Source organism: Panthera tigris, chromosome E1, assembly GCF_018350195.1.
Source record: "Panthera tigris isolate Pti1 chromosome E1, P.tigris_Pti1_mat1.1, whole genome shotgun sequence".
In the NCBI taxonomy this organism is placed as follows: Eukaryota; Metazoa; Chordata; class Mammalia; order Carnivora; family Felidae; genus Panthera; species Panthera tigris.
Window position 1 is genome coordinate 14,063,716 of NC_056673.1, and position 22,079 is coordinate 14,085,794.

At 59.0% G+C, this 22,079-nt stretch overlaps 1 protein-coding gene across 7 annotated transcripts; it reads left to right on the plus strand.

Annotated features, from left to right (window-relative positions):
- The first annotated feature begins 299 nt into the window (after nucleotides 1-299).
- Nucleotides 300-20,324, plus strand: CLUH (clustered mitochondria homolog). 7 transcript variants are annotated; one of them, XM_042966696.1, is made up of 26 exons: nucleotides 300-488; nucleotides 7,277-7,479; nucleotides 7,627-7,798; nucleotides 8,808-8,951; nucleotides 9,150-9,274; nucleotides 9,374-9,528; nucleotides 9,609-9,734; nucleotides 10,065-10,212; nucleotides 10,427-10,519; nucleotides 11,321-12,015; nucleotides 12,878-13,101; nucleotides 13,298-13,402; nucleotides 13,537-13,637; nucleotides 14,513-14,665; nucleotides 14,758-14,820; nucleotides 14,938-15,182; nucleotides 15,414-15,498; nucleotides 15,656-15,809; nucleotides 15,889-16,028; nucleotides 16,735-16,815; nucleotides 16,890-17,015; nucleotides 17,097-17,218; nucleotides 17,454-17,547; nucleotides 17,638-17,772; nucleotides 17,876-17,949; nucleotides 18,766-20,324. In XM_042966696.1, exons 1-26 carry the CDS (start codon nucleotides 389-391, stop codon nucleotides 18,950-18,952), a joined length of 4,050 nt encoding a protein of 1,349 aa, XP_042822630.1. In that variant the 5' UTR covers nucleotides 300-388; the 3' UTR covers nucleotides 18,953-20,324. The 7 variants fall into 7 exon arrangements, with proteins under 7 accessions (XP_042822630.1, XP_042822631.1, XP_042822632.1 ...); XM_042966697.1 differs by having other exon boundaries at nucleotides 13,301-13,402; XM_042966698.1 differs by lacking the exon at nucleotides 300-488 and adding an exon at nucleotides 862-921.
- The last annotated feature ends 1,755 nt before the right edge of the window (nucleotides 20,325-22,079 follow it).

Genomic DNA, 22,079 nt, shown 5'->3' on the forward strand with positions numbered 1-22,079 from the left:
TCCTAGAAGAGTCACTACCCAAGGTCAGGGCGCCCGCGGGACAGGCTGAAAACGGCAAGGACGTCTCTCCGCAGCCCCGCCTCTCAAGGGGGCCAGAAGCCTCTCAGTACCCTGAGTCACAGTGCGTTCCCTTTAAGGCGTTCGGGAAAGTCACCGCCTTGGTGGACCGCCAATGAGGCGCGGTGCGTTTTGTCCCTCGCGGGCTTCCGTGGGCCGGGCCGGGCGCGGGGGCGGGGCAGGGGAGCGGCGGTGGGGTCAAAGGGTACAACGCGCACCACGTGGGCCGGTGACTCCGTCCTTCCCGCAGCGGCCGCGGCGCGCAGGGCACTTGGGTTAGTGGCGCGGCGGGCGGCGCGGACAGCCAAGCCGGACGCCCGCTCCCGCCGCCATGGTCATCAAAACGGACGAGTTGCCGGTCGCCGCCCCGGCCGACGGCGCCCGGGAGCCCAGCTCGCAGGCCGGTGGCAAGGGGCGGCCGGGCGCGGCCGGTGAGCGGGGCCGGGGCCAGCGGACAGCTGGGCGGGGAGGCTGGACGGGACAGAGCGGGCGGGTGGGTTCGGGCTTTACGGGGACCGCCGCTTTCCCTCCTCCCCGGGCCGGGTTGCATCTCCCCGGGCCGCCCCCGCCCTGAAGGTCACCTTCACTGTCGCCCCCGGCTGCGGCCTGGGATTCGCACGTGGGGTCCCGGGGAGGACAGCGTTAGGGGGGACACGTGCGCGCACACGCGGTTTCGGGGTGCGCCGCCGCCGCAGACCGGTGGAATCGGTGCCCCACCCCCTCCGCGCGCGGGCATGGGGAACCCTCGGGGCTGGGGTCACTGACACTTGGCTCCGTCCGGCACCCTTCGCGTAAGGATCTCAAGCATAATGTACCAGCCTGGAAGTACACAGCCTTTCTGTACACAGGGCTGCAGCCCTGCGAGTAAGGCTCAACCTGGGACTTCCCAGGTTTGGTCTGTGGGAAGAGCGCGAGCTGGGGGTGGGTGTGTATTGTGAGGGGGCTTCTCTAGTTCATTCCCAGAAACAATGCTTTAATCCCAGGTCTTCAGGCTCTGATGTCTTCCTTCTTAGGTGTTGGCGGGATCTGAAGACCTAAGGGTCTGCTTGCGTGGAGGCAAAGCCAAACTCCTTGGCAGGAGGAGGTGTTTGTGCCAGAACTTGATCATTAACCCGCCTTATTGCGAAAAGTGGATCAGCTCAGGATTGCTGTTTTTAAGGCAAAGGTCATTAGTGTGGAGTGGAGCTCCCAGCTGTCCCCCACGGGGGCTCTGTGGAGGTGGCTTTGGGAATGGCTAAGGCTCTTCTCTGGTGGGTCCTGCTTCATCTATTTCTCCTGGGCTTCCTCTGTTCCTTCCATCATGTCTTAGACTCCAGCCTTGAGGCTGGAAGCCCTTTCCCAGGGCCTCAGTTGTCATCTCCAAATCATCCTCAGGGCCTCGGGGCTGGGCTGTGGTCCTTCTCTCCCCTGGATGGTGGTGGGAATGTAGAACCACCCCTGTCTTCCACTTCCCCCCACTCTTCTCAGCAGGACTTGTCATCTTCAGCTCCCTTCCTAACTTCAGTGAGTCAGGATGGGAACAGTATTAAGTAGGCTCTCTGATCCTGTCACAGCATAGTTACCTTGTATTGGGGGTAGGTACTGTAGCAGCTTTGCTGATTGCTTAGATGAGGCCAGGGTTTGGGCAGAACAGCAGATGCTGATGACTCCAACCTGCCAGGCTTTGCCCTGATGTGGCTGTGAATCAGTGGGGCAGGCCAGATAAGCGGAGGTCCGGTCTGGCAGATTTCCCTCCTAGCAAAGAGACCTGAAGAGATAAAGTGACTAGCCCAAGGTCACACAGTGCTTTAGCTGTGGGGGGCATTTGGATTTCTAGCTTATGGTTGACATGCCAAGGCTTCCCTGATCTATCCCAGAGGAAGCCGGGACATATCGGATTATATGCTGAGAACATGGGGACTGAAGAGGGAGAGTCTGCCGGAGGATTTCTCCGAGGGCTTGTGTAAAAAAGCCCCATCTCCACTATGTGCTGAGAGGCTCTGTCTGGGGCAACCTGGGTCAGGGGAAGGGCACAGCTGTTCATTTTCTGGAAACTGGGAGCATGATAGTGGTGGGACATTGGCTCCTTATGTCTCTGAGAAGCTAGGATAGATAATTAGGATTTGAATTACAGCCGGCCTGAATCTATTCAAAGAAGTAGGGTGGCCTTAAATGGAGACCCCCCACCCCCCCCAACCCCCCAGCAGGCTCCCATCCAGGCTTCTGACGCTTAGGACCCAGCTGTGGAAGGCTCTCCAGTCCCTTTGAGGAGGTAATCAAGGCCTTTTGGGGTGGGGGGCAAGGGTCAGTTACCTTCTTGGGAATAAAGCTGCTTTTAGGGGTTAAGAGAACAGGCAGGTTTTTCAAGTTCACAGTGGTGTGTCAAGTTCCTTCTGCCTAGGGGAGGGTTCCTTGGAGTTGAGGCCCAGACAGAGAAGGGGGCTGGTAGACTGGGGAGGAGCTTGAAGGCTTAAGGGGAGCTCCCTGACAGAATCCTAAAGCTCTTGATTTGGGGAGGTCTGAGTAGACTGGCTTGAGGATCACTTAACTATCTCCAGACCTTGCAGACATGTCTCTGGCCTGGGGGGAGAGAAGGAGACAGATGCCCATATCATCAGGGTCTTCTGCAGGCTGCCTGCCAACCCCTACCCTTTCCTTTGAAGCCCTGTTCCCTGGGAGGGGGTGATGTGTCTTTCCGGGCCTTACTTCCTGCTGGAGCCTCACCTGCTAAGGCCTTGACTGGGGCGGGGCCTGGCTCTGGCACAGTCTACTGAGTGAGGCCATGCCAGGCTGGGGAAGACACAGAGGCCACCTGGGATGGCCTAAGTTTCTTTTCTAACTCCTCCTTTCTGCTGCTCATGGGGTCTCTGTGCTCCCAGGCCAGGACAGGGGTACACTTTATCGCCACATTCTGACCCAGTCAGTGAGAACTAGGGGTGTGTATATGCAGTGTGCAACTTGGGCCACCCCTTCCCATTCTGCAGAGAACCACCTTTTGTCCTTTCCCCAAGGCCCAGATCCTCAGGGCAGCCCCCTGGGATATGAGAGGAGGGGATGTAGAGGGTTGGAAGGGTGCTGTGGCTGGGGATCGATCTGCCTCCTGGACTAAGCCCTGAGGCCTGGAGGAGGAAGGGATACTGTGTACCCAGTGGGTGCTGCAGCCTTAAGGAGTGGCACTCAGAGGCATGGGTTTGGGCATGTGACAGACCTCTTTTTTCTTGACCTGGCTTGGCTGCCTGTTGACTCCGGGTCTTGGGGCAGCTTGCTTCCTAGCCTTCTGGAGCCTCAGTTTCCTCAAGTGAGATGAGCTGGTTGAGCTGATTGAGGGACTTGCTGTGGGATGGGCCTAGAGTGAGCACTGACTTTCTGGGAACCAGAATGGAAATAGTTGTTGTTGCTACTCGGAGGTCATTGCCAGGCTGCTCTGCCCCACCCCCTTTTCCAGAGGGTTAGGGTGTGATTGGGAAGAGGGCAGGATAAGAGGGGCTCTGCCTGGGCCTGGCCCTTCTTACCATCTGGCCAGTGTGTGTAGGCCTTTGTGGGGCCTGTGGAGAGGCTGAGGACCTGCTGTGTGCCTGGCCATCAGGGCTGCCTGGGACAGGACTGGACTGGAGGGGAGGGGGCCTGGAGTGAGCCTGGCTCCCCGCCCCCACTCTGGTTAGTATGGATGCCGGAGCAGTGCTGGCTGGGCCCTGGCAACAAGTCAGAGGCCCTGGGAAGGCGCCCTGGCGAGGCTGGGCATGTTCCTTCTCCACAGCCGAACAGCCTTCGGCCTCTTGCTGCCAGCTCTGTTTTCCCTGAGGGAGAGACTTGGTTTTCTCCTGGCAGCGCAGGGGCTGCTGGGAAGGGAAGACAGAGCCTGCCAGCTCCGTGGTGGAGCTGGAGGCCCGGGGCACGGGTGCAGTTGTCCTCTGGGAGATTGAGGGCCCATCCCCCCTCCCACTAGAACCTGTGACTGTCAGAAAGAGGAGAGCGGCCAGGTCACCTGCAGGGGGCAGCATGAGCCAGAAGCCTCAGCCAGCCACTTGACCCAGGAGGCAAGGTGCTCAGAGTCTGTGACTGGTGGACGGGGTGGCCACCTCATGGCCTGGGCCTGGGTCTGCACCAGCTGTTGCCGGCAGCTGGCTGAAGCGGTCCTGCCCACCTCCACTGGGGTTGGGGCCGAGGAGAGGACCCCTTTGCTGGGCCTTGCCCCTGCCAGCCTGTCCCCAGGGCCCTCAATCCTGAGAGGCCCAGGTACCCCAAGCAGGGCTGGGTTCTCCTGCCCCCCTAATGGCTTCGCTAGCAGTGACCCCCTTTTTGGTGGGTACAAGGAAGTAGGCCTGAGCACTGGTAGCAGCTCCACCTGGGGTCCTGGAGCCACTGGGGCCTCCTGGCCCACAGCCGTCCTTCTGGCCGACCTTGAGCAGGATGCGAGGCAGGGGGAGTGTGCCCTTCCCAGGGCTGCCCCAGCAGGCCTGGCCCCACTGAAACCCGAAGCCGGCCAGAGCTCCAGCCCTGGGCTGACCAGCTGCATGGGGGCGAGGATAGTGGCAGAGGCCAGAACAGGGGACTCAGGCAGTGCCGAGCCTGAGCTGGAGAGCTGGCTGCCTCGCTGCCATGGTGGTCCCGAGACTCCAGAGCCCAGAAGAGAGCAGCCTCCAACTGCACCAGGTGGGCTGTGGGGGGCAGCAAGCCAGGTGGTCAGCCTGTTGTGGGGGTATCACTTGGCCTTAATCCAGTGGTAGGGAGACCTTCAGGGTTTCTCAGAGGAAGGAGGAGGGGAATGGAGGCTCCTGGGAACCAGCCATGGTCCTTTGAAATCTGATAGGGGATTGGGTACCCCTGGGACGTAACCTGGTGCTGAGGTACCTTCTGGGCAGGCAGGCTCCCGGTCCTGGGCGAGAGGGGTGGGAGCTGTGGCCACCTTTGCCTTTCTTCCCTGTCCCCCTTTCCCATCCCTCTTAGCCCAGACTCGGAGTGCAGGCTGCCTGTCTGGGGCCGGGTATCTGACTTCTCGCTTCTGGGGTCTTAGACCTCAAAACTGCTGTACCGTGCTGGGGGGAGCCCTTCTTGCATCTGCTCCTATTCCAGGAGCTTTCCCACAGCAATGTCTTTCTCAAGGACCCAGTTAGGGGAAGTGCCTCATATCTGCCATTCCTCTTGCTGCCTTTTGGAAGCTGACCAAGCACCGCCCTTCTCCCCACCCTCCTGCTTGTTTGTCATAGAGTTAGCCTGATTCTCCCTTTGGGGTGGCCGCTTCCTTTAGGGGCTTGGGGTAGCACTGCCTGGGGCTGCGGGCTCACTGGAGAGAGGTCCTTGTGTGTCCTTGTGGTTTTCCAGAATTTTCCTTCAGGTCTGGAGGGGTGTGCTGGGGACAGGGATGGGGGCGATAACAGGCCTTGAAAATCCACAGTGGCCATGATTGAGGGCAGTGTGTTGGCATGGTGGTGTGGGCTCTTGACGGGAGACCTGGGGTCCACTGTTGACCTTGGACAAGCCTCTGAACTTCCCTGGGCCTCAGACATCCTTATTTGGGGAGGGGAGGAGGGAGCTATATCTCAGCTCCTGGCGGTCCTGTTTATCACTAAGCTGAGGGGACACGGGGAAGAGGGAGCGGCTTCTCTGCACGTCCCCGTGGTGTGCCCTTCTGTGCTGGGCTTATCTCCTTTCCTGAGGCCCCTGGCTCCACGTTTATGGTGGGTCTGGGTAGGGCCCACATAGGTCTGGGGAGAAGGCACCTCCTAACAGTAGGGCAGAAGAGGTGGGAGCAGAGCTGGGTGAGCTGACCTGTCTGGAGCTCTCAGACAAGCAAGGGGCCTGTTTGGTTTCCAGGCAGACCCTCGTGGAAAGGCCCCAGGGCCAAATGGATATCCAGGCAGGCTTGTGTTTTGCCGGAGTGTTTGTGAGGAGGTCCTTGCTCCCCAGGGCAGGGAGGGAGCTCTCCTTTATTCCCTTTAGTGTCTGGGCAGAAAGGGAAGGTTTTGTTCCCTGCTTTCTTCTCTTCCCCACAGCTTGTGAATTGGGTGTTGTTCACAAATATTGGACTTAACTCCACATTTGCGGTAATTAATTCATTAATTCAGTGCCTTTTTGTTGAGTGCAGGAAAGATGGAAGGAAGATAGAGCTGCGAGTATGAAGAGTCCCCCAGAATGTCATAGAACAGTGTTCTGGGAGGTGTCACCATGTCTCTGGAGCAGTGAGGAGGCAGTAATCCTGTTGTCAGGGATCATTTGGGCAGGCTTTAGAGAAGGGGGTTTATTTCACCTGGGCCTTGATAGAGGAGTAGGAGTTTGCCCGATGGAGTGGTATACTGAGGGCAGCGTAAACTACACAAAAGCACAGAGGTGGGAGGGAAGATGTGTAGCCTGCATGTCAGGCTTCCTGGTAGTTTGGTGTATCTCAGACCTTGACAAGGAGAGTGGCAAGAGTTGAGATGTACCTCAGGCTGCCTGAGAGCTTTGGCCTAAGAAGCTTGGATCTGGTTAGCAGTGGGTTCTGAGTAGTGACTTGAAATAGGGGATCGTGGCCTGTATTGGGGCCATGGCTGCAGAGGCTGGGTTCCATGGCCTGCTTGGAGGTTAGGTTGGGTGACTGGGGGTAGAGGGGCTTTCACCAAGCAGAGGCCAGCTTGTGGAGGAAGGTGAATTCCATGTCAACAGGATGAGTCTTTGGTGATGCCTAAGGGATGGCCACATGTTGAAAAGCTTGAGCGAGGCCTGGATTGGCCAGGTTAGCTGCATGATGGGAGGGCATTTGAAGTCCTGGGAGATCAGGTGGGATGAGGAGAGGCTGGGGCCCCGGGATGCCCACAGCCTGGGCTGCCGGAAGGGGATGGAGCTGGAGAGCGAAGAACATGCGAACAGTGGCTACGAGGGAAGGGGAGGAGAGAGTGAGGCATGGTGGGTGTCGCTGAGAAGTCCGACACCTCGAGGCCTGAGAAGACAGTTGGGTTTGGCCCTTGGGGTGGCTTTAGGGAGACTGATTTGGGTGGGTGTGCTCAGATGGAAGCCAGACTGGAGGACTGAGGAGCAGATGGCAAGGGAGGGCCCAGCATGTGGAAGGGAGAAGGCAGCGGCCTGCAGGTGGCCAGGGTTGAGGGAAAGTTGTGTGCCCAGTGTGAATGGGACTGTGGAGTCCGGGGTGGGGCTGACTGAGTCTTGGGAGGAAATGCGGATGCCATTCTCTAGGGGCCGTGTCCACCCAGGTGGATGAGGCAGACGGCCCCACTTGACTCAGCTCCTTTCTTGTTACCCGCAGCGCTGCCATCAGTCATGCTACTGAATGGAGACTGTCCAGAGAGCCTAAAAAGGGAAGAAAGGGCTGCTGAGCCGCCCAGGGAAAATGGTCTGGATGAATCCGAGCCAGGAGAGGAGACGACTGGACAGGAGGTCATTGTCATTCAGGACACAGGCTTTTCTGTGAAGATCCTGGCACCTGGGATTGAGCCCTTCTCTTTACAGGTAAGTGGAGGAGGGTGCTGGGGACCAGAGCATGGGCCTGTTAGGATAAGGCTGGAAAGGCATGCCTGGTCATCACTTGTCCTAGCCTCATACTGTAGGGAAAGCGGTATGTCCTCACCAGGGTGGCTGGGGCCTTTTGCCTGGTAGGTGTCCCCCCAGGAGATGGTACAGGAGATCCACCAGGTACTCATGGACCGTGAAGACACGTGTCACCGCACCTGCTTCTCGCTGCACCTGGATGGCAACATGCTGGACCACTTCTCAGAGCTGCGCAGTGTCGAGGGGCTGCAGGAGGGCTCGGTGCTACGCGTGGTGGAAGGTTTGTCTGAAGTTGGGCAGCCTGCCAAGGGAGGGCGCACAGAGGTGGGGCCAGGTGGCACTCCACCCACCCCCACTGCTATCTCTGTGTCACAGATGAGTGCGTGGAGGCTCAGAACAGGGTGGACCTTGTGGAGGCAGGATTGGAGCCCAGGTCTGTTCCTCAGGCCTTCACACATGTGCCCTCCCACATTATCGGTTAAATATCAGAGTCATGATTTAAAAAAAAAAAAAAAATGGTACCAACCAAGGGCTTGTAATCAGCCTAGTCAAATTCTATAGACAGAAAAATTAAATCTCATAAGGAAACTAAAGTTTCACAACTCCCAAGTAGACAAGTCAGACCCAGTGTGGTGGAGTGAGCAGCTGGTATGGTGAGACTGGTTGGTTATAAAATAAAAGCTCCCATGAACTTGGGTCCCCAGGGGAGAAGTAGCTCAGGGGTTCTGGGCAGTGTGTGAGGTTGTTGCTAACACATATGGAAAGATGGAACCCAGCTGTGCCCAAACTTGATGAGGAACCCTCTCTTCTCCCCCAAAAGAGTCCCCATTAAAATTCACAAAGTATATACTGGGGGGCAGTGTTGTAGTTATGGGTCCTGGTAAGTCCTCGGGCCGCCCCTGTGCAAGGGCTGCCCTGGAAGAATAGGACTGAGGCTGCAGTGCAGGGCCCAGCAGTTCCTTGGGCCTGCGTGCCTGTGACACTTGTGAACGAGAGCAGGGGCCTTTCGGTGAGCTCTCTGAGGCCTGGGTGTGCTTCCAGAGGCATTTCTTGTGCCCTTTGACAGAAGGTTCTTTGCAGACAAGGATCTCTGCCTGTTAGCAAGCAGGTGTGTGTGTGTGTGTGTGTGTTGAATCCAGAACTCCAGCTTATGTGCTTATAATGGAATTTGTAAGTGGAGGCCTAAAATTTGAAAATCAAGACGATTGTGGAAGCACCATGGCAGACTTCTCTGTACTGGGTGGGTTGTTGCAGCGGCGAGCAAGCCCTGCCTCTCATTCTCCCAACAGAACCATACACGGTACGTGAGGCCCGCATCCACGTGCGCCATGTCCGAGACCTGCTCAAGAGCCTGGACCCATCTGATGCCTTCAACGGGGTTGATTGCAACTCCTTGTCCTTCCTGAGCGTCTTTACCGATGGCGACCTGGGAGGTGCGGGAGGCATTGGGACTGGGGGTTGGGCAGAGGATCTTAGAGCAGATTGGCCAGGGGCTGGTGAAGGGGCCATGGGCCGGGCCTTCCTAGCAGGAGGGGGCAGGGCTGGAGGCATCCAGACTGGGGCCATTTTAGGTGGGGAGATAGTTGGCCCCCGCGTGGCCTTATGCTGACCACCAGCCTCGGGTCCCTTAGACAGCGGGAAGCGGAAGAAGGGCTTGGAGATGGACCCCATTGACTGCACACCACCTGAGTACATCCTTCCAGGGAGCCGGGAACGGCCGTTGTGTCCCCTGCAGCCCCAGAACCGTGACTGGAAGGTAGGACTCCAGAGCAGAGCCAGGGAGCAGCAGGTCTCTGGCTGGGCGGGAGCCACCTACCTGGAGGCCTGGCCTACTCATTCTTGGCCATATTTGCAGCCCCTGCAGTGCCTGAAAGTTCTTACCATGAGTGGCTGGAACCCACCCCCTGGGAACCGCAAGATGCATGGGGACCTCATGTACCTGTTTGTGATCACAGCCGAGGACCGGCAAGTCAGCATCACAGCATCCACGCGGGGCTTTTACCTGAACCAGTGAGTCCCTGTTCAAGCCTGCTCGGGTGTTTGGGCAGCCACCCAGGGTGCCCTGCGCAGCAATCACCCTCTTCCCACAGGTCCACGGCTTATCACTTCAATCCCAAGCCTGCCAGCCCCCGCTTCCTCAGCCATTCCCTAGTGGAGCTGCTCAACCAGATCAGCCCAACCTTCAAAAAAAACTTTGCCGTGCTGCAGAAGAAAAGGTGGTGTCTTTGCTCCGTCTCTGCCCCTTGCCTCACATCCCATGATGGGGTGGGGTGAGGCTACCAGCGTGAGCTCCATCGCTTCTGCCCCAAGAAGCCATGCCCTCGGCCCCCAGCACCCCAGACAGAGCCTCCCTTCAGGGAGCTGTTAGCCAGGCCCCAAGACGGCAGCCCTAGGAGAGGTGCCCATTTGCTTCTGTTAGACTTTCCGGTGGGGGGGGGGGGGTCTCAGTGCAAAGACACAAGAGCTGGTGGGGGCTTCAGAGAAGGAGGCTACGACAGGGCTCTGAGCTTGGCAGGCTTCCCCATCTCCCCCTCTCCCTGCCACAGGGTCCAGCGCCACCCATTCGAGAGGATTGCCACCCCGTTCCAGGTGTACAGCTGGACAGCGCCCCAGGCAGAGCATGCTATGGACTGCGTGCGTGCGGAGGACGCCTACACCTCCAGGCTGGGCTATGAGGAGCACATCCCTGGACAGGTGCCTGCAGCCTGGCCCTGCCTGCCCTGGGCTCTTGTCTCCTCTCCCCTGCTGGGGGCCAGGCTGGGTTCTGTGTGCCTCCCTGGAGGCTCCATCTGCTTGTCTGTCTCGTTCACTTGGGAGCCTGTGAGGCTGTCCACGAGGAGGTGGAGGAAGGGGCGCCCACAGCGGGTCTTGGGGCTGGGGCTGAGCCGGCATCTTCGTCCCTTTGCAGACCCGGGACTGGAACGAGGAGCTGCAGACGACAAGGGAGCTTCCCCGCAAGAACCTGCCTGAGCGGCTCCTTCGAGAAAGAGCTATATTCAAGGTGCCTACGGCTCTCGTGCCTAACTGGCAGCCTCAGGCCTGTTTGTTGCCTGCCGAGATGTCCAGACAGGGTGCCTTGCAGGGCGTTGGCTAACTTCTCGCCTCTGGCAGAGCAGGCTACCCCAGTTCTGATTTTTGGCCTCTGTGACACTTGGGAGTCCATGGGCTGGGTGGGGTCAGGGGGACCTCCTTCCCTGTGGGCTGTGTGACAGGGTTCTTCCAGCCTCCCACCCTCCACTGTCTGCCTTCAGGACCTCACCTGGACACACACGTGATGTTATCTAGAGAGATGAGGGAAAAAGAAGCTTTCAGAAAAGCCGTTTTTAATCTCCCATAATCTTGCTGCCTAGAGATGGTAATGGTAAAAATAAGATCTAAGTGGTTTGAGTACTAACTTTGCCAGGGGCTGTGTCGTGTGTGATCGGCATCATCTCTTGTAATCTGTCAGACACCTTGTAAAGGTTGATAACTTTTGTCGTCACTGTTTTATAGACAGAGAAAACAGGTCTGAGAGGTGACCTGGCCAACTTCACCTGGTACATAATTGGTGGATCGAAGACCTGGTCCAGCCCTTCTCTTTGTTAATCACTAAGCTCTGCCGTCTCTGAACATCAGTGTTAAATTTTTTTCAAAAAATGGGTTTCTTGTGCTTGTCCAAGTGTGAGGAAGCTAAGGTTAGAGCCCCCGGGCCCTCGGGGCCGTCCACTTGCCTCTGCTGTCTGGGTGAGCTTGGCCAGGTGGGCCCAAACCTGTGGCTCTCAGGGATGGCGCCTTTCTCACCCTCCCTACCTCGGCCCCTCAGGTGCACAGCGACTTCACGGCTGCAGCCACACGGGGCGCCATGGCGGTCATCGACGGCAACGTGATGGCCATCAACCCCAGTGAGGAGACCAAGATGCAGATGTTCATCTGGAATAACATCTTCTTTAGCCTGGGCTTTGATGTTCGTGACCACTACAAGGACTTCGGTGGGGATGTGGCGGCCTACGTGGCGCCCAGCAATGACCTGAATGGTGTGCGCACGTACAACGCCGTGGACGTGGAGGGGCTGTACACGCTGGGGACGGTGGTGGTGGATTACCGTGGCTACCGCGTCACGGCCCAGTCCATCATCCCTGGCATCCTGGAGCGGGACCAGGAGCAGAGTGTCATCTACGGCTCCATTGACTTTGGCAAGACGGTGATGTCGCACCCTAGATACCTGGAGCTGCTGGAACGTACTAGTCGGCCGCTCAAGATCCTGAGGCACCGGGTGCTCAACGACCGCGGCGAGGAGGTGGAGCTCTGCTCCTCCGTGGAGTGCAAGGGTATCATCGGCAACGACGGGCGCCACTACATCCTCGACTTGCTGCGCACCTTCCCCCCTGACCTCAACTTCCTGCCCGTGCCCGGCGAGGCGCTGCCCGAGGAGTGCACCCGCGCCGGCTTCCCCCGGGCGCACCGGCACAAGCTCTGTTGCCTGCGCCAGGAGCTGGTGGACGCCTTTGTGGAGCACAGGTGAGGGGCCAGGCTTTTGAGGGCACCCAACCAGTAGACAGTTCTGGGGTCTGGTCCTTGATGGGAGACGCTTTGGAAGGTGAAGAAGAGGGGCACCTGGGTGGCTCAGTCAGTTAAGCAACTGACTTCGGCTCAGGTCATGATCTCGCGGTTTGTGAGTTCGAGCCCCATGTGGGGCTCTGTGTGGACAGCTCGGATCCTGGAGCCTGCTTCGGATTCTGTGTCTCCCTCTCTCTCTGCCCCTCCCCCACTCACACTCTGTCTTTCTGTCAAAAATAAATATTTAAAAAAAAAAAGAAAAGGAAGGTGACGAAGAGCCAGCTTTGGCCCCGGTCATTACAGCCCCAGCACCGCGCACTGTGACCTCACGCTCCGCAACATGGACATCAGGAGCTTTATGTGGGTGGAAAATTAGCAGCCAGCTAGCCCAGTGGCTCTCGGCCGAAGCAGCACTCTTCCTCGGAGGAGCATATGGAAATCCACTAACGCGTTTTTAATGTTCCAGCGCCAGGTGGTGTCACCGCTGCCGGCATTTGGTGCTTAGGAGTCTGCCACATCGAATGCCCCTCACCGCGATCAGTCTCCTCACAATGCCAGGGAGGATCTGTCTGTTTTGAGCCTGGCCCCCATGAAGCCCCTGGCCGCTCCTTTGCTAATACTCCAGATGTCCTCTTTCTGTGGGGAAGATCTCAGGTGTGGCTGTGACCTGCTACTACCTGATGGAGTTGCTGGGGTGGGAGGTGTCCGCGTGCCGACACAGACCAGGGGTCTGGGGCCTGCCCCTGGCCCCCGCTGCCAGGCCGGCGAGGCTCCCGGATACCGTCTTCCCATCTGGTGCTCTGCCCCGTCTGCTGCGCTCTAGGTACCTCCTCTTCATGAAGCTGGCTGCCCTGCAGTTGATGCAGCAGAAAGCCAGCAAGATGGAGAACCCCACCACACTGGAAAATGGTGACCCCCCCTCCTCGGAACCTAAGCCTGAAGACCCTCCGGGGCCCGAGGCAGGAAGTGAGGAGGAAGGCGGCAGTGCTAGCGGCCTCGCCAAGGTGAAGGAGCTGGCGGAGACCATCGCCTCAGACGACGGGACAGGTGGGGCTGCTGTGCATGGGGGGAGCGGGGAGCCCGGGTTCTGTCCCGGCAGCTGGCACCTGCCGGCGGTGGCTTGCCCCAGCCCTGAGAGAGGCCGGCAGATGTCTGCGCGGAGCCGGGGGAGGCCTGGGGTAGCACAGCCTCCCCCCTCTGATGGTGGGGCGGGGCTGCCTCCGAGCCGGCCGTGTCTCCACAGCAGACCCTCGGAGCCGAGAGGTGATCCGCAACGCGTGCAAGGCAGTGGGCTCCATCAGCTGCACAGCCTTTGACGTCCGCTTCAACCCTGACATCTTCTCACCAGGCAAGTGTTATATTAGGACGGGCAGGATACCGTGGGGGTCATCTTGGGGCCCTTGGTCTGGCGGGTGCTGGCCTTTATCTTGCCACCCCTGCATCCCTTCTGCCTGGCTCAGGCCTCTGCTGGCCCTCCCACAGGGGTTCGTTTCCCCGAGTCCTGCCAGGAGGAAGTTCGGGACCAGAAGCAGCTGCTGAAAGACGCCGCCGCCTTCCTGCTGTCCTGCCAGATCCCTGGCTTGGTGAGGGAGGGGCCACAAGGGTGGGGGGCTGCACAGGGCATGCTGTTAAAGGCCCTGGTGCTTCATCCATCTGATTCTGGAAGCTTGTGGAACCTTCGCAGGAGTAACTCCCTTAGACCTGCTGATCTGTGAGGCAGGCGGGGCAGAGTGCTTGTCACCCTCGTACATACAGATGGGGCTGCTGACCCAGAGAGGCCAAGGGAGGCCTCGGGCGCAGGCTCTGCTTCGCTGGGCCCGCTTCAGGGGCCAGCAGCTGGGGGTCTGGTCCTCTGAGTCCCTGTGTGATGAGACAGCTGACGGAGGGGGGCACCGGGGCATCTGGAAAAAAAGGTGGGGGGAGGGTCCTGTCCTCACCCTCGTAAGCTTAGTACATAGGCTTCTTGGATGATGGAGCACCTGCTCCCTACTGAGGTAGCCCCACAGTCGGGTGGCACGCTGGTCTCGGATCTATGAGCCCAGTGTTCTGTGCCAGCTGCCCTGGCCCCCAGCCTGTCCTGAGGCTTGACAGAGCTGTGACCCCCAAGTGGCTGCCTCTGCCCTATCCTGCGTGGTCCGGGGAGAACCTGTGCTGCCTGTTGGGCTCTGCCAGTGGGGTTCCCTCACCTCTGCTCCCCTGCTGGGAAGCACCTGCTTCCCTGTGACTGCCATCCCATTTTCCTGTCGCTTGTGCAGAAGGCTAGGGGGGGCATGTTCTCACGTCCTGGCTGCCGCTTTGTTTTCCTCCCTCTTCCCAACTGGGAGCTGAGGTCTTAGTCCCCTCCTATCCTCAGGGCCTCAGGATGGCATGAGCTCCCCACTCCCCTCCCCCGGAAGACCCAGGGTGGGAGGAGGCAGAGGGCCCAGGCTGGGGGGCCCTGACCTGCTGCAGCCCGCAGGTGAAGGACTGCATAGACCATGCGGTGCTGCCCATGGATGGGGCCACGCTGGCTGAGGTGATGCGCCAGCGTGGCATCAACATGCGCTACCTGGGCAAGGTGCTGGACCTGGTGCTCCGGAGCCCGGCCCGAGAACAGCTGGACCACATCTATGTGAGTGATGCTCGGGGCGGCCAGGCCGTGAGGCACTGGGGCTGGATGGAGGCCTGGGGCCCAACCAAGACTCCCTTCTCGAACCCTTGCAGAAAATTGGCATTGGAGAGCTCATCACCCGTTCTGCCAAGCACATCTTTAAGACCTATTTACAGGTATTGCTGTTCCCACCACAGCCTGGGGGTGGGGGGTGGGGGGTGGCGCGTGGGATGGGCAAGAGCCCTGGGTTGGGGCCTGAGGGCCCTTGTGACTTGAGTCGAACCTCCTCGCAGGGAGTGGAGCTCTCGGGCCTCTCGGCTGCCATCAGCCACTTTCTGAACTGCTTCCTGAGCTCCTACCCCAACCCTGTGGCCCACCTGCCCGCCGACGAGCTGATCTCTAAGAAGAGGAACAGGAGGAGGAGAAACCGCCCCCCGGGGGCAGCAGATAACACAGCCTGGGCTGTCATGACCCCCCAGGAGCTCTGGAAGAACATCTGCCAGGAGGCCAAGAACTACTTTGGCTTCAGCCTCGAGTGGTGCGTGGCAGCACGGGGTGTTGGGCTCTCCGAGGCCGCGGCGCGGGGGCAGCGGTTGCAGGGTGGGGGCTGGGACTGGAGGGAGGGAGCAGTGGAGGGCTGCTTGCCAGGGTGATGAGGGGATGGGAGCTGGTACTTGGGCTTGGTCCTTTGGTGGGGAGGCAGCCGTTGACTCAGGGGGCAGAGACGGGGGCTGGGCCACCCAGACCCACCTGCCACCTCCCCGCACAGTGAGACCGTGGACCAGGCTGTGGAGACCTATGGGCTGCAGAAGATAACGCTGCTGCGGGAAATCTCCCTGAAAACCGGAATCCAGGTGTGAATGATTCAGGGGGTCCCTCCTAGCTCCCGCAGGGTCGGCAGGAGCGTGGGGGGAAGTGGCCTTCTCTCGACGTGGGGTGCTCAGTCGGGAGGTGCTGGCCATTTGAGCCCAGGGTTGAGGCCACCTTCGGGCTTTGGGCTGTGTCCCCCAGATCCTGCTGAAGGAGTACAGCTTTGACAGCCGCCACAAACCCGCCTTCACCGAGGAGGATGTGCTCAATATCTTCCCCGTGGTCAAGCATGTCAACCCGAAGGCCTCGGATGCCTTCCACTTCTTCCAGAGTGGGCAGGCCAAAGTACAGCAGGGTGCGTGGCCAGGTGTGGCTGGGGGGTGGGGGTCCCCTGGCCCGGCCCTGACCTTGCCGCCCTTGGGGGTGCCCTGCAGGCTTCCTGAAGGAGGGCTGTGAGCTCATCAATGAGGCCCTGAACCTGTTTAACAACGTGTACGGAGCCATGCACGTGGAGATCTGTGCCTGCTTGCGCCTCCTTGCTCGTCTCCACTACATTATGGGTGACTACGCCGAGGTGGGCCTTGAGCACCCTCCGGGCTGTGTCCACAGAGGCCGTGGGGCCCGGCCTGGCGCTGGGGGATGGCAAGTGAGGGAGCCGGGGCCATGTTCTCACTCCGTGCCGCAGGAGGCGGGAGCCCAGGCCTGGGGACCTGAGCCCCAACGGTGGGGCTCAAGGACACCGTTCTCCTCAGGGGGTCCCCTGGGAGGATCAGGCAGAGACCAGGGAGACCCCGGGGAGTTGCTTGTCCTGCCTGGGAGAGCTGCCTCGCTCGCAGACGGAGTGCTTCCTGGGGACGCTGGGAACGATAGTCTGAGGCTCACGGTGCCGGGTGCCTTGTAAGAGCCCCGGGAAGCTGTCGGGAGCGTCGCTAAGCATTCCTTGGCCTGCTGGGGACCACCTGCCTTGTCATGGGGCGGGTGCACCGTAGGCCTCCGCTTGTCCTTCAGCCGTAGACTCTTTCATTTATGTATGCCTTTTTTTTTTTTATTATTACTGTTTTAGATTTATACCTAAGCATAGATTTTGTTGGGGTGAGAGACTCAAGGCGAGCTATTTAAAAATGCCTCGGAGTGGGGCCTGGCCTTCCATGCTCACAGCAGCTGAGTTGTGAACACTTCTCTGCTGAGGAGGCTGCGCTGCTCGGGGGCTGCTTGGGGGCCTGGCAGACTTGATGTGGGGCGGTACCCGCGCTGGGATGACAATTCCCCACCTCTCCCAGGCCCTGAGTAACCAGCAGAAGGCTGTGCTGATGAGCGAGCGAGTGATGGGCATCGAGCACCCCAATACCATCCAGGAATATGTGAGCAGTTGGGGGCGTGGGTGGGGGGTTGCGCCGGGGCCCGGGACCCCCTCCTGACTCCGCTGCCCCTGCAGATGCACCTGGCCCTGTACTGCTTCGCCAGCAGCCAGCTGTCCACGGCCCTGAGCCTGCTGTACCGCGCCCGCTACCTCACACTGCTGGTGTTCGGGGAGGACCACCCCGAGATGGCGCTGCTGGACGTGAGTGCTGGGGAGGGGCAGCGGGGCTAGCCCTCGGCCTAGCGAAGCGGCACTGACCGGGGCCCTCCCGACCGCCCCCAGAACAACATCGGGCTGGTGCTGCACGGAGTGATGGAATACGACCTGTCGCTGCGCTTCCTGGAGAATGCGCTGGCTGTCAGCACCAAGTACCACGGGCCCAAGTCCCTCAAGGTGGCCCTCAGGTGAGAGCCCATGCTGGGTTAAGGGCATGGGGCGCCCAGGGCCTCAGGGACATGGGATCCGGCAGCCTGTCTTCCATCTGACTCCTGGGGGATTTTCTCTCAACTTGCGTCTCTTCTCCGAGTCCCGGGCTTCTTTGTTGCCCTTGGGTGGATTCCAGAGGGGAATCTAGAGTAGTCCGAGCCCCTGCGCCAGGCCCACTCGTGTCCCTTCTGCGCCCTGCACGCCCCCTTGCAGCCACCACCTTGTCGCCCGGGTCTACGAGAGCAAAGCCGAGTTCCGGTCAGCCCTGCAGCACGAGAAGGAGGGCTACACCATCTACAAGACCCAGGTGGGCCGCGGCAGGGGCTGAGGGGGCGGCGCCGGGCCCTTGGGCCGTGGCTTCGCTGACCCCTTCCCGCCTGTGCCACCTACCCCGTAGCTGGGCGAGGACCACGAGAAGACCAAGGAGAGCTCCGAGTACCTCAAGTGCCTGACCCAGCAGGCCGTGGCCCTGCAGCGCACCATGAACGAGATCTACCGCAACGGCTCCAGCGCCAACATCCCGCCCCTCAAGGTACGCGCCCCCCCCCCCCCCCCGCAACTGCATGTGCACCCGCCCTACCCCCCACCCTCCGGCTTCCCCGCGCGTTCACCGGCTCATTGGCGCCGCCCCTCAGTTCACAGCCCCCAGCATGGCCAGTGTCTTGGAACAGCTCAATGTCATCAACGGCATCCTCTTCATTCCTCTCAGGTGAGGCCCCCGCTCCGCTTGCACTCAACTCCCACGTGGAAGCGGGCTTTCGGTTTTTCTTTTTAAAATCTGGAATTGGTTGTTGTGGCTCAGAACTGAGAAGCACAGCCAGTGGTAAGAAGTTCCCTGTGAATCTTTTCAGGAAATAGCCACGTAGTTGAGCAAGCACATGTCTGTAATCTTTTCCCTTTTTTATTTGCACAAAAATTGTAGCAGACCGCGCACGTGGCCGTATCTTTCTGCACTTACTGTCCCTTAGCAGCCTTTTCCTTGTCAGTACGTAAGAGCAGCTTCGTTCTTTCTCTGGTTTCCCACTGCCTCCGTGTGGGGATGTGTCTCACACCTGGACCCTGAGGGTCCCGCTGTGGCTCTTAGAACAGCGCTGCCTTCGTGGGCTTCTCGGTCCTGCTGCCCTTCCACCGGCGGAGGACGTGGGTTCGGTCAGGGGCTGGGGTGCTGACAGCGTACCTGCCGCGTGTGTCGCCCCCCCCCCCCCCCCCCCGCCACCTTCCGTGTGTGATCTGCTGTGGGACAGACCACGTGGCGCTGCGGATTGGAAGTGAGGGTAAAGGCTGAGCAGGAGCCGGGCCTTAACTGGAGGCTGTGTCGAGTGCACCATGTTCTTACTGTCTTCGTGCTTAGGGGCCTTTTTGCTTTGCGGAGGGGAGCGATTGTTCCACACGTCTCTCCCCCCACTGCAAAGAGCAGAGCCTGATCTTGCCCCAGGTTCAGTTTTAACCAAGGCCAGGCCAGTAAGGTGACAGAGGGCCCAGGCTTGCTCTGACACCTGCCCTTCATCCCTGTCCTTCTACTCAGCCAAAAAGACTTGGAGAACCTGAAAGCCGAGGTGGCACGGCGGCACCAGCTCCAGGAGGCCGGCAAAAACAGGGATAAGGCTGAGGAGCCCATGGCCACCGAGCCTGAGCCAGCGGGGGTCCCGGAGGATTCAGCCTCCCAGCCCCAGGCCGCCAAGGACCCTTCTTCCCCGGGCTTGCAGGGGTAGGAAGGGAGAGACAGACGGACAGTCAGCCAGCTGCCCCGTTACCCAGTGATCCAGACTCCAGGAGAAGGGGGGGCGTGCCCTACAGATCAGGAGAGGAGACCAGTCCCTCTTCTGCCATGTTTCCAACCCCAACCCCACCCCAGCATCCTCCTGGGACCCTGGCCTGGCCTGCCTGCCCCCCCCCCCCCAAAGATGTTTTTGCACTGGTTCGATGAATATACGATGCAGAGGCCTAATTGAAGACACGCAAATGAAGTGTGTGGGCATCGGCTCCCAGTCGGGGGGGCAGGTGCCCCCTCCGGCCCCCCCATCCACAAGCAGGTGTGTGCGAGCGAGTCCGTGCCCGTGAGTGTCTCGATCCGTCCTTCCTAACTTGTACATAGCCCCGTGTCGGTTCTGAGTGGATGACGTGAAGATGAGATTTCTCAGGTCATTTGAATGTTTGACATTATGGCTGCTGCTTCTGCTGCCTCTGCCCCTGGGCCCAGCCTGGCTTAGAGTCCAGGTTTGAAGCCAAAAAGAGGGGAGCTTTCCTGTGTCCTGGGAGGGGGAGTCCGAGCTCTGTGGCAGGGCTGGAGGGTTGGGGGTGCACTTTAGCTTTGTGGTGAGGCAAGAGCTGCGGGGGATTTACCGGTTGTGACTGGGCCGGGCCTTGCCTTGCCGGGCTGGGGGGAAGGGGGAAAGGGGGGGCAGTGGTGGCTCCCTAGACACCCTGTTCCCGGCCCTGGCCTGTCTGCCCTTGGGCCCCAGCGGGAGGCAATGCCTCCCCACTTCCTGCCCCTCAGCAGGAGATAACTTTAGGGGCTACAGTCTGAATGTATCCTTCTCCCCATTTTAACCGGAGCTGCCTGACGCACAGTAGGGCCGGGGCAGGTGAGGGGCTGGGGCAGCCGGGGCTGAATCATGGATCCTGAGGGGAATTTACTAGATACAGGAGTGATTGCCACTTGTTTGTGGAGCCCAGCTCCCTACCTGGTCCTTGTCACACAAGCACCTCCTACAGAGAGTAGCTCTGGGGCGGGTGGTGGGGGGGCCACCGTGGAAGGTAGTGGCTCCCACGAGCCCCAGCTGCTCCCTCTCCCGCCCTCCTGCGCCGCTTCCCTGTGCCTGCTGTTGGAGCCCTGATGGGGTGGGGTGGGGGGGTCGCCGCCCTGGTGAGCTTGAGGGAGCCGGTCAGGGCTTGGGCCTCTGCCCCAGGGGCTTTGTGGGGAGCTGCCGATGGGTATGGTCTGTCCAGATACCTTGTTTCAAAGGCAGTGGGTGTGAGCTGGCAAGCGAAGCCTCCCCACCGCTGATCAAGAACTTTTTCTTGTTTTTAAACCATCACGTCTTCATTTCACATTGGAATAAAGTGAGTTTTTGAAACCTGCTGCCCCAGCCTCTCCTGTGTGTTCTGTACCAGTCTTGTTGTTGCCAGAAATATTACTAGTAGAAGGGGTGTTTTGTTTTGTTTTTTAATCTTATTTAAAACCAAGTTAGTTAACATATAGTGTAATAATGGTTTCAGGAGTAGAATTTAGTGATTCATCACTTACATATAAATAGAGGAGTTTTGGGTTTTTTTTAATGTTTTTATTTTTGGGACAGAGAGAGACAGAGCATGAACGGGGGAGGGGCAGAGAGAGAGGGAGACACAGAATCGGAAGCAGGCTCCAGGCTCTGAGCCGTCAGCCCAGAGCCCGACGCGGGGCTCAAACTCCCGGACCGTGAGATCGTGACCTGAGCTGAAGTCGGACGCTCAACCGACTGAGCCACCCAGGCGCCCCTAGAAGAGTTTTTTAAAGCATATGAATATCAATTAGTTTAAATTCAACATTGTCCTTATAATGTTGAAGTGGGAGGAGAGGGTAGAGTCACAGGCACCCAGCTAGGGTTTACCTGCCAGTCATTAGACCCAGAAGAATGGCCCAACAGATAAATGTCACCTGTTGGTCACAGAATTAGAGGCTGGGAATCTCTCCTCCATAGAGCTGCGTGTGGTACGTGTTAGAGTGACGGCCAGTTGGGGTGAGGGGTGCTGTGGGGTGGGGGCCCAGGCCCTGTGCCTGCTGGCCCGGATGGGTTGCTGAACACCAGATTTGTGGCATCTACTCTTGTCCCTTCGTCGGAGTCAGGAGAACTGGGAGTACCCCCCAAAGGACTAGGAGCCCTGGAATGGAGGGGGGTCTGAGGGTTGCCACCCTAGGGTTAAGTTTCAGGTCAGCCAGGTCTCAGGGAAAGGGGTTACCATGTAGGTGGGCTCGAGGGGCAGGGCCTCGGAGATGGGAGGGTGCCTGTGAGGGGCCTGCTGCCCAGAAGAGGGGAGGTCTCCTAACTGGTGGCTGCTGTTGGCCAGCTTGAGCGGGTGGGCTCAGCAACATGCATACTTCAGTATCTTTTTGAATTCTTGGAGAGAGAGAGAGAGAGTGTGTGTGTGTGTGTGTGTGTGTGTGTCTGATATTCTCTGAAAAGAAAAATGAAGTTCTAACATCTGTTCCTTTTCCTGAGCCAACTGAAGACATTCTTGACCTTGAGGTGTTTTTAAATTTTTTTAATACGTTTTATTTTGAGAGAGAGCAAAACAGTGCAAGTAGGGGAGAGACAGGGGAGAGGACAGAGAATCCCAGGCGGGGTCCACGCTGTCAACATAGAGCCCGATGTGGGGCTCGAACTCACAAAAATCATGAGATCACGACCTGAGCCTAGATCAAGAGTCGGACGCTTAACCAACTGAGCCACCCAGGCGCCTCCGACCTTGAAATTTTCTAAGCAATGCCATCGAGTCACCATTGATGCTTGATGTTTGCTTGCTCCCCACACCCCCCCACCACTTTCCTTGACAGTCTCAAGGTCGTGTTCTGAACATTCCTTCCTATAGCCTTTATCCTGTGAACACCAGCCATGTGTTCCATGGCACTTCTCGAATGGGGGCATCGTCTTGGAAACCTGAGGAATGGATCGGGTTTAATTACCACTGTACCTACCAGTCACCTGAGAGGCCTGTTTTCATGGTTGATCCCTCACGTGTATTAGTGCTGTCTGCTACCTTTTGACAACCCAGATGACAAGGGACTGTTTAAAGGAAACAAAAGCCTCTAAATGTGAAATCCACCCTTTTCCCTTATCTTAGTTGGCAGATTATAATTTT

Excerpts from the sequence above, each read along its gene's own strand:
- CLUH (XM_042966694.1), top strand. The coding sequence starts at position 4,551 with ATGGGGGCGAGGATAGTGGCAGAGGCCAGAACAGGGGACTCAGGCAGT. Across the intron at positions 10,213-10,426 it reads AGGAGCACATCCCTGGACAG|ACCCGGGACTGGAACGAGGA; the intron begins GTGCCTGCAGCC and ends GTCCCTTTGCAG. Across the intron at positions 13,638-14,512 it reads CCTGCCAGATCCCTGGCTTG|GTGAAGGACTGCATAGACCA; the intron begins GTGAGGGAGGGG and ends TGCAGCCCGCAG.